Below are 11,127 nucleotides of genomic sequence, written 5' to 3'. Positions count from 1 at the left end.
ACAGTCGTTTTTGTCGTATTCTTCCTGCTCTGACGGTAACAAACAGCGTGATGCGTCGTTGAGTTCGTCTCTCTGACTCTGATCCGTCCACTGATTCACGTCACCTGTGTGCTTCGCCCTTTCAGCCATGGCGCTCAGTGGCCTGGTGGGGGCGCTCTGTCCAATCAACCTGAATTTGACTTATTGTGTTCGTCTTGCCCTCATCTCTGCTGCTGTGTCTCTCTTCAGTGTCAAAGTCTCACTTTTGATTCACTGAAGCCTTCAGATCAGCTGTTCGTCCATTTTAGTTCTGTCTCTTTGTCTCATGCTGCGTCCGTCTCTCTTGGTGTCTCTCACACAGATGGCCAGCATCCGGGCAGAGAACACGTTTTCTGCCTGCGAGTCGGACAATCCCGAAGACCAGGTCAAACCCATGCTGGACTGGGCCAACGGCGGCTTCCTGCCCAAAGGAGAGGAGGGACTCAAGCCGACACACACCGCCGGTGAGCGAGGCGGCAGCGCCAGAGCGCCGTATAACGTCCATCAGGTGTCCTGCGTCAAGATTTGACATTTAGCCCAGAAGTGAGCCGGTCTTTGTTTCTGTGTCCCCCTGCAGACAGCAACCCTCTGGACCACCAGGTCCTCGATGTGTCCCTGCCAGAGTATTTCCCCAGCGTCAAGCGGCCCAGAGTCAGCCTCTGTAAGAACAAGGCCGCCCCCGAGGAGTCCTACAGCCGAGGTAGAGGACGAAAGTCCAACTGACTGCACGCCTCCAAAACGCTGCGTCTGCGTCTCTGTAAACGTGGACTTTAGTCTATTTCAGGCAGGGTTTTAGTTTAATCTCAGACTGTTTGCGTTCTATAGTTTTCACTGAATAAGACTCATTTTATTTAGGACCAGATTTTACTGTTTTGGAACAGTGAAATCTCATTTTCAGAGTATTTTTGATTTTATGCTCTGATTTTCATGGTATGCCTCACAGGAAAATATGAACAGTGTCATTGTTTGATGTCTTTCCCCTCAGAACAAATGGTGAATGAAGTCCTGAAGAATAAACGAAGTATTGAAGGTAAAGACTGACGTGCTCACGCTGTGTTTCTGCGTGTGTGAATGAGTGATCAGTGGATTATTAACGCTGTCGTACACGCTCAGCTTCCTGCTGGTCGTTGATGTGTGTCTGTGTGTGTTTTGGCAGATTTCTGTCTCTCGTGTGGAAAGATGAGAGCAGCAACCTTCCACCCGCTGTTTGAAGGAGGCCTGTGCCAAACATGCAAGGTAGAGCAACGAGCAGCTGGTTGTTTTTATTATTGTTATTGTTGTTGTTCCATAATCAATCAGCCGTTTGAGCGTCGGAGTGATGAAACCGCTCCAAACAAAGGGAATGAACAGTGATGACACACAAGAACAGGTTTGATGGAAGTTTCCAAAGGCTGAAATGAATAAATCAGCTGATATTTAATAACATTTCCCACACGTACACACACACACACACACACACACACACACACGTTCAGTTTCAGAAGGTGAGATTCTGATTGGCTGTCAGAGCGAGTCTGCTCAGTTTCCTTCACGTTAAAGGCTGCAGACATAGATTTAGCTGTTAAATCAGTGAATGAAACCTCTTTATTTTCAGCTGAGTTTTCGTAATAAAGCGGCATGGTGGCGCAAGCAGGTAGTGCGCGTGCCTCACAGCAACAAGGTTCGATCCCCGGACGGGGCCTTTCTGTGTGAAGTTTGCATGTTCTTGCCGTGCATGCGTGGGTTCTCTCCGGCTTCCTCCCACAGACCAAAAACATGCTCATTAGGTTGATTGGTGACTCTAAATTGTCCTTAGGCGTGAGTGTGTGTGTGATTGGTTGTTTGTCATGTGTGTTGCCCTGCAATCGGCTGGCGACCGGTCCAGGGTGTAGCCCGCCTCTCACCCGTTGAAGCTAGGATAGGCTCCAGCCCCCCCACAACCCCGAAAGGGATAGGTGGTATAGAAAATGGATGGATGGATGTTCCTAATAAACAGGACACTGATGCATGTTTGAAATAAGATGATTAAAGTTCACTCAACTAAACTGAAACTGTGCGTGAGAACGTTTGAGTTCAAATAAAAATGTTTGTCATATAATATTCACCATGTAATCGCTGACAATGATAATGAGAATATAATTATATGATGAGTAAAAGTCTTAAGTTTTAGTTTTTGTCAGCACGGAGGACGAAGAGGTTTTGGACGTTTGCTGAGACTGACATGTCAACGTGTCAACCTTCACAACGTGTTTGTATTTTAATATTGTCCTGAACGTCTTCAACGCTGCCGCCGACAGACTCTCATATGACGCTAAAAAATAAATAAACAAAAACAAGAACTGCCCTGAAACGAGTGAACCCTCTCTGAAACTAATCGAAACTCAAAGCTAAAATTAAAGATTAAGAACGACAGATTTTATCTTTAAAAGCAGGAACTCTGGGTTGAGGATGATTTTCTCTGAATCCAGGCGAGTGAATCAGGCCAGAGTTTTCTTTCTGTGTGCCATCAGGACGTTTACCTGGAGATGTCCTACATGTACGACGACGACGGCTACCAGTCCTACTGCACCGTCTGCTGCGGAGGTCGAGAGGTTCTGCTCTGCGGCAACGCCAACTGCTGCAGGTCACTACCACACACACACGCACGCACGCACGCACGCACGCACGCACGCACGCACGCACGCACGCGCGCGCGCGCACGCACGCACGCACACACACAGGTGTCTCCGCCTGCTCACCTCCTCCCCTCTCGTCCCTCCTCCAGGTGTTTCTGCGTGGACTGTCTGGACATCCTGGTCGATCCCGGAGCGTCTAACAACGCTCGCTATCTGGACCCGTGGCGATGCTACATGTGCCAGCCGCTGCTGCAGTACGGCGTCCTGAAACGACGCCACGACTGGAGCCTCAAGCTGCAGGAGTTCTTCGCCAACGACAACGGGCAGGAGTTTGTGAGTCCCTTTGCTCTTTTTAAGAGGCTTTCTGTGAGGTCTGGCGAACGTTTAATGATCTGTGTGTCAGAAAGGGCAAAGGTAACCTGTCTGTGTCTGTAAACATCTGTTTGTGCTCGACACCAGTGGCTCCAGCCAGCAGGTGGAAAGATGAATCTGTGGGGTGGCTGATTAAAGAGATGCTGCACATGTTATGTTTCTCTGACTTTTTCAAATCTTTGCTTGTTGCTGTGAAACACTGGATGGTTTTACGTCTCTACAAAAGGTTCTCCTCAACGTTCTCCATCTTTCTTCTCCGATGTTTTACCTTATTTGCTGAAATACAATGGTTGGAAATGCACTGAAGTCAAATAGAGCAGATTTCCAGTCGTGAATTTGTGGTGCTCACAGGCCAAAGCCAGACTTGCCAGGACAAGCCGAGTCAGGTAACATGATCGGCAGCATTCAGGAAGTCAGCGCACACCTGAACGACCCGCTGCGGTCCAGCACGGTCTTAACGCCGTGAGACTCCCACAGCTTAACAACGAGGACCCTGTCGAAACTGCATGATCATGTTTCTGAGGCAGAAACTCTGCGGTGTTTTTTAATTGGATTGCATCAGAACACAACATTCCAGTTAGAGAGGAATCAGCAGAGCCGGTCCAGAAACGAAGACATCTGATGTTTTATTGTGTAAAAGCAAACAGATTTTCACTGTGACAGAGTTTTATTACTCCTTTAGAGAGAAAGAAACTTTAAGTGCTGCCATGACCCTGATAACTACTCGACCACATCATGAAAACAACACTGACACAAATCAGCCTCCTCAGTGCCTCAGATATGATCATCTGTCTGCCTTCCAGGAAAAACCAAAGATTTACCCAGCAGTCCCTGCAGAGCAGAGGCGACCAATCAGAGTCCTGTCCCTGTTCGACGGCATTGCCACTGGTGAGGATGAGTGTGTGTGTGTGCGTGTGTGTGTGTGAACAGTGAATGAATGCATCGGTACTCATGTATTGATGTAATGCGGCAGGTTATCACAGAGATGTGTGTGTGGGTTTGTGTTTCCAGGCTACCTGGTTCTAAGGGACCTGGGCTTTAAGGTGGACCAGTACGTGGCATCAGAGGTGTGTGAGGACTCCATCTCGGTGGGAGTGGTCAGACATGAAGGAAAGATCCAGTACGTCCATGATGTCCGAGACATCACGAAGAAAAATGTAAGTCCTGTTTGGAGGAAGGTGAAGCTGCACCTCATTTACACCTGGTATTAAAATGGGATGTGTATCCGGATACGTTATCTGGATACTGTCTGATCTCTGTGTTCACACCTGCTGTTTTAATGTGTTCTCGTTATCTTCACTGAGATCAGATCTCTGTCGTCCAGACCAAAACCTGCGAGTAATCTGTGGTGGCAGCAAATCAGAACCAGACTCCCTTTAAAAAACACAGAGTTTTGTGAGTTGTTGAGTTTAGGAGAAAATCTAAACTTTGTCAAACGCTGTCTGTCACAAATTCTTAATTATTTGTCCTCCCTTGTAAATTCGGCGCATGTAAAACATGAAGTCATTCCTTCCTCAGTTTGTCAGGTGTGCTGCAGCACAGGTGTGTCGGCTCCTCTGTGACTCCGTACACTATTTGCCTCGTTAACAGCAGATCAGCTGCACAGATGAGTGTGTTACACATGGTTTTTTCTTCTTGTATGTCTTTCATGTCCACCTGTACTGCTTTCAGTTTTCTGTTTCTTTTCTGTCTCTTTCATGTCACAGAAAAGATGTTTGATCAGGGATTAGAGGCCTTTCTCTTTCAGTCTTTTCATTTGCTCACTCTAGGACGTTAGGACGTTTATGTACTGACAAGTGTGTGAAAAGACGTGTTTCAATGTGTGAAGCCTAACTGCCCGTTTTGTTTGGGCAAACGTGTTCACAGTGGCTCACCACCAGTACAGCCCGAGTAATTTGTTGCCTGTGAAGGTTCCTCAGGTGTCAGGGGACATAAATCAAGCGCACATTAAACACAGTGTTAGTAGATCAGAGAGGCCGTCGCTTGTTTCTTTGTTCCAGCTCCATGTCTCACCATCAGCTCGGACAGATGTGACGCAAAGGTCTAATTCTGCACAAGATTTTTCAGCATGACATTCAAGAACAGTCGACCTTTGTGCGAAACGTCCAACAGTACTCATCCCAAACTCACGTCTGTGTGCTTGGAGCAAGAGCGAGGAGGCAATTAGCCTAGCTTAGCATAAAGACTGGAAGCAGATCCAAAGTTCAAAAATGTGCGTAAAAACATCTGGAAAACACAAACGTACACAAATGGAAATGTTCAGTATCGGTTAACAAACTGACGCCCTGCTACGACGGCGGCCGCCATCGTGACTGAGCTCCACATTTAACACACAGACAGGAGAGGCGTCGGTGTGACTCGTGTCGCTGGTTCGAACATGAAAACACACTCAGGTCCAGAGGCCGGCAGCTGCGGTGACGTGGTTCAGGGTGGAGGACAAAGAGCAGCTTCAGCCTCTGTAAATCCCCTCAGGAAGCCTTTCACTAGTTGGTCACGCTGTGTGTGTGTGTGTGTGTGTGTGTGTGTGTGTGTGTGTGTGTGTGTGTGTGTGTGTGTGTGTGTGTGTGTGTGTGTGTGTGTGTTCAGGGGTCCCTGCTCTCTATTCGCTGTTATGTAAGAGATTAAGAGGACCCCCCCGCCACCTCCTGCTCTCCTTCTCTCTGTTCTCCTTTCTGATTCTTTTCTTCTCTCTTCTTCTTCTCCTTCACTCCTCCGTGTCCTCCTCATCCTCTGTAAAAGGACTCCTCTGCAGGAGGAAGGAGGCGTTTGTATGTGAAAGGCTGAAAGAGGACGGAGAGCGAGCAGATGTTAGAGTTTAGCTGGTGGGTTGAATCAGTAGGCTTTTGCCGTTTGCTGGTTAATGAATAATTTACATTTAGATGAGTCAGTTTCTTTGATTAGTAAAACAACAATCAGCAGCAATTTCAATGATCAAATAACCATTTTAAGTAATTTGTTTGAGTTTAAATGCCCAAAAGTCAATGTTTCAATCTTTAAATGTGAATATTTGCTGGTTTTCTTCATTTTTTATGATATTAAACTGAATATCTTCAGGTTTTGGACTGAAAACATGAATCTGACTAACTGAACAACTAACTGAACAGTACTATAATGATACACCAACACACCACAACACATAGTAATATATATTAATCGCATATAGTAATATATAGTAATAAAAATAATCATAATTTATTAAAGATTAGCAGTGCAAAGATAAAACATCTGCATCCTTTCATAGTTGAATCAAACTGAGTATCTGATCTTTCCTGGTTCTTAAATGTTTTTAAAGTTGATGAAGAAACAGAGCATCTGTCACTCGGTGAGGAGCGTTTCTTCCAGTGTCCTGTTGTCCTGCAGCAGCTGTCACTCCCTCAGTCTAACACTTGGTGGTGCTGTTGTGTCTCTCAGCTGATGGAGTGGGGTCCGTTTGACCTGGTGATCGGAGGAAGTCCCTGCAACGACCTGTCCATCGTCAATCCGGCCAGGAAAGGCTTGTATGGTAGGTACATCATGTCAGAGACGCATCCTTTATCCTGACTGTGAGTTTGAGTCATTCAGCTCTTCAGTGGTGAAACCCTGCAGCTGAAACACACATTTTATTTTTAAAGTTAAAGGCTGTTTCTGATGCTTTCCTGCTCTGTGGATACAGCTTGAAGAAAAATACTCACTGCTCTTGTTTTTATGGTTTTGACTGTAGGCGATCTTATCTTTAAAATGTGATCTGTGGCCACTGTTAGGCCTCAGACAGGCTGAAGCAGGGTGTTTTCTCAGACTCTGATGGCGTTTTGTTGCTCCAGAAGGCACAGGGAGGCTGTTCTTTGAGTTTTACCGTCTGCTGAGCGAGGCCAAGCCCAAAGAAGGAGAGGACCGACCGTTCTTCTGGATGTTCGAGAACGTGGTCGCCATGGGCGTCAACGACAAGAGGGACATCTCGCGGTTCCTGGAGGTGAGTCACGCAGACTGTAGAGCACCAGCAGGCTTAGATATCACGAACGTGGACCAGAGACGTCTGTGAACGAGAGAGAGTCTTTCATTCTTTCATGTGGACCAGAAGACGTAATTCATGACTAGTTAAAAAAAAGACTAAAGACCAAGCTCTTCACTGAACACCTTCTTTCTGCATTAGGGCACTCACTCTTATTGTTCTCTCCCGTCTAGAACTTTTCTTGTGATGTATGAAAATCTTATATGTACGTCGCTTTGGATAAAGGCGTCTGCCAAATGACTAATTGTAATTGTCAAGACTGCTGCAAACATTTAGAGACTGAAACAGCTGATGGAGATAAAACTGCCCTGAACTCCTGCACAGCTCCAGCAGAAGGTGTTTCCAGTGAGAAACTGAAAGAGAGAATGATTAACAGCAGGAAAGTTCCTGAGAATCATTTCATCTTCGTCTTGACTTCATGATTAACCGCTGTGTGTGTTTTCAGTGTAACCCAGTGATGATTGATGCCATCGAGGTCTCTGCGGCTCACCGCGCCCGATACTTCTGGGGAAACTTGCCGGGCATGAACAGGTAGGAGCTCACCTCAGAAACATGTTTGTGTCCTGATTTTCCACACACGGAGAATATCAGCCTAACTGCTTCCTCGTCCCTGTTCCAGGCCTCTGTGTGCCTCTGGGATGGACAAGCTGGAGCTGCAGGACTGCCTGGAGCACGGCAGAGTCGCCAAGGTTTGATGCCAACAGAATGAAGACGCTCTTCACAGTTCCACGTGTTCGCACTTGTTTGACCATGTATTTGCTGTTTTGTAGTTTGGGAAGGTGCGTACCATCACTACCCGCTCCAACTCCATCAAACAAGGGAAGGATCAGCACTTCCCTGTCCTGATGAACGGGAAGGAGGACATACTGTGGTGCACGGAGCTGGAGAGGTGAGCAGGAATGACTGTTAACCAGCCTTCACATTCATTACTGACAAACCTTTAGGCTTTTAAAATCAAATGCTCGAGTGGTTTAGTTGGAAAGAGGCTGATTTTAACGCCGACTGTGTATTTCTGACCCTGCAGGATCTTTGGCTTCCCTGTCCACTACACAGACGTGTCCAACATGGGCCGCGGTGCCAGACAGAAGCTCCTGGGCCGGTCCTGGAGCGTCCCTGTCATCAGGCATCTGTTTGCACCACTGAAAGACTACTTCGCCTGTGAATAGACACCACCCACCACCAGCAAGCAGACGCCACTTACGAATAAACACCAGCTGGCTCCAACAAACATCAGCCACCGACCAAATTTTAGAGAGAGCTGAGGTTTTTCTGGCGGCCGCTGCGGCAGGCGAGTGCAGCTGGGGGACAGTAGCGGTTAGATTATGTCCAGCCCTTTGTGGATGCTGGTGATAATGCACTGCAGCCTTAGACTCACATAACACACACTAACACAGAGACACACAAACACAGCGCAGGTGAGCACCCTGGCTGTGGTTCATCACTACCCCATAGTGTCAGAAAGAGATGGAGGTCAGAGGTCAGGTGCCGCTGATCCATGATGGAGGCCAGCGGGCTGCTTCGCCTGGAGGTTCGGCCGAGTTGAAAGGGACAAAAGCCGACACCTGAATGCTCTGCTTTGTTCGTTAACATTCGGCCTGTACACTGATTTTTATGGGATCTTTTTCTGTTAAAATGCCCTCAGAAGGCGTGATTTTAAGTTGACGACTAAACTTAGTAGTTGTAGAAAGTAGAGAGCAACATGGCACCAGCAGTACAGCTATTAAGAAGCTCCGTATCGAACTTATTTCAGGAAGCGTAAAACATCTCAGAGGTCGCTCATCCCTCCGTGTGTGACGAGCAGGCTGCTGATACAGGCTGTTCATCTGCACAGAAACACTTCAGAGCTCACTGGAACCAAAGTCATGAGATGGACAGCTGAAGTTCTGCTCCATTTCAAGGCTCCCTGCTGTTCCTCAAGCCTCGGTCTGAGTGGATTTTCTCCAAAAAGGTTTGTTTCATTGATGCGTCTGTGATGCCCAGACGTGTGACTGAGGGTTCATATTGTCCAAATTCTAAGTTGATGAACGTCTACAGACGCACTGGATCAGAAAAGGTGAGCATCGGTTCATTCTAACAGAGATAAAACAGCCATTGTCCTGGTAAAATGAAGAGTTGCTGAACTTTTTCCTCGACAGTAGAGTAGTAGGTATCTATTTAGATTCGACTATGGAAAGAAAACCTTAATAGCATGATTGAGTTTCTCCAAAGACCAATGAAAGAAACTGGTGGATCTCCTGTGATCTCCTGTGATCTCCTGTGATCTCCTGTGATCTCCTGTGATCTCCTGTGATTGAAATGAAAGAAGCCCTCTGTAGCAGAACACACTAAGCAGTAGAAACAGGTGGACCACAGATGACCTGGAAATGAAGCAGGATTTTGGCTTTATATTTAGCTGAGTTCATTTTGTAGTTTTTTGTTTGTTGTAAAAAACAAAACAATAATGTTGTCTTTTGTTTTGTGTTCATCAAAATCACCTCCTTAAAAAAGAAAAAAAAAGCTTTTATTAAAGATTATATGCAGATGTTTTTGTATAGATAGTGTGAAACTTTGAGTTAAACTGTTTTAACGTCGCAGCGACATCTCCCTGATAGCTACGTACAAATACTTGAAACAAGCCAATGCAAAAACAGAGAATGGGTTTTGGTCTTATCCAACCGTTCCAGACGGATAAGAATTAAAGAGTGACAGCATTCATCCTACTGTAGATGTTTAGATGTTATCTAAAAAAATACAATTGTTTTGGTTTACTGTAATGGCCGACTGCCATTTGAATCCAGGAAAGAGAGAGAGTGAAGACATGGTGGGAAACACTGGTGAACATGTGATGTTTCTGTAAACTAGCACTGACTGCGTTTTTTAAAGGAGTTTCTCAGTTTCTGAAAATCTGACTGCCATGAAAATCATCCGTATACTGTGCTTTGCTCTGTGTGGTGCACATGCTTTGGCATACAGTGCAAATAAGTCAAAAAGAGAGAGTGAATTACCATTGTTTCCTTCAATGCAGATTTTAATACAACATAAAAATGCTGAATGCAGAAGTGTCCACAGGCCAGTATCATTTCTGAGTGGTTAATAAATTGCAAAGTAAAAGGTTTTTTTTAACCTGCAATGACTCCTCATACTGTATGCTGAAGCGTTAGCATGTTCACCAGACTGACCTATTTACTGTTTATTTTGGTACCAGTCCTCTTCATGTGACCAACAGACCAAATCCATAAAGACTCTGTGTATTCCTCTGAAATATGTCCTTTTTTTTTGCATTGTTATGATAACTGGAAGATTTTTAAATGCTGTCGGCTGTCACCAAATCATCCTAAATGGGCATTACCTCAGAAAATGGGGCATCACTCCTGACAGGATCTCTGTTCTGTGAATACATGCTGTAGCTTTCTGCTCCCATATGCCCTGTATATATATATAGCTTGTATTTTATCACTGGAACTTTTTTACACAATGTTTTGCGTACTGTATCGATGGAAAGGTTTACAAGTGTCTTAACTCTCTTGTTTGACCAATTACATTATTTTTTTACACAAAATGCACAAGTAAAGAACATTTCTGTTTCGTGCTTCAATGTTCAGTACGTTTAGAACTGTAAGACTCCTCCACGGTGCTCAAAAGGCCCCTTAAAGTGCCATCAGGAACCTCTTTTATTCTGATTTTCAAGTCATTTAAAAAGCCAAAAAGTAATTGTTTACATGCTTCATTAATACTGCTGAACTTGTTGAATGTTTTGCTTGAAAACAGTACGCAAAAAACAAATTCTAGTTTTTCTCTTCTTTTTGTAACTGCTCCTTAAAGCCTTTTTGTATTGAGAACACATACAGTATATATTAACATAGTATAAAGCTTGCTTGAAATTTGTAATGTTACAGTATGATAGAGCATATTAATCAATAGCTTTTTGATAGCTTGTGTTATTTAGATGTAAACCATTTGAGTGTGTATTTGTAGGCTTGAGTGTGAATGACGTCTGAGAACCGTTTCTATGTTTTACTATAACCTTTTTGTGCTTTATCTTTTATCAGAATCATATCTGACAATTTGTTTTGCTTTTTTTTTATAAAGTGTGAAAGCAATTTAAAACGACAGATTCTGTGCTATTTTTATACTTCATTTGAATTGTTAGTTGAAATGTTTGTGTACTTCCTATAG

The 11,127-nt window shown here is 44.9% G+C and overlaps 1 protein-coding gene across 1 annotated transcript in view; it reads left to right on the top strand.

Moving 5' to 3' along the window:
• LOC139334874 (DNA (cytosine-5)-methyltransferase 3B-like) overlaps positions 1-9,452 on the top strand; it is a 33,464-nt gene extending 24,012 nt beyond the window's left edge. The window contains exons 9-22 of the mRNA XM_070968110.1: positions 341-482; positions 596-718; positions 1,004-1,048; positions 1,175-1,254; positions 2,508-2,620; positions 2,762-2,945; positions 3,788-3,872; positions 3,996-4,141; positions 6,396-6,486; positions 6,785-6,933; positions 7,418-7,503; positions 7,592-7,661; positions 7,743-7,861; positions 7,997-9,452. Of these exons, the coding sequence (XP_070824211.1) occupies positions 341-482; positions 596-718; positions 1,004-1,048; positions 1,175-1,254; positions 2,508-2,620; positions 2,762-2,945; positions 3,788-3,872; positions 3,996-4,141; positions 6,396-6,486; positions 6,785-6,933; positions 7,418-7,503; positions 7,592-7,661; positions 7,743-7,861; positions 7,997-8,138 (1,575 nt within the window). The 3' untranslated portion in view covers positions 8,139-9,452. The remainder of the gene's footprint in view (positions 1-340; positions 483-595; positions 719-1,003; positions 1,049-1,174; positions 1,255-2,507; positions 2,621-2,761; positions 2,946-3,787; positions 3,873-3,995; positions 4,142-6,395; positions 6,487-6,784; positions 6,934-7,417; positions 7,504-7,591; positions 7,662-7,742; positions 7,862-7,996) is intronic.
• Positions 9,453-11,127: the final 1,675 nt, after the last annotated feature.

The sequence above is a fragment of the Chaetodon trifascialis genome, chromosome 8, assembly GCF_039877785.1.
Source record: "Chaetodon trifascialis isolate fChaTrf1 chromosome 8, fChaTrf1.hap1, whole genome shotgun sequence".
Taxonomy (NCBI): domain Eukaryota; kingdom Metazoa; phylum Chordata; class Actinopteri; order Chaetodontiformes; family Chaetodontidae; genus Chaetodon; species Chaetodon trifascialis.
Note: the sequence above shows the minus strand (reverse complement) of the source record. Positions and strands in the feature narration are given on the sequence as shown.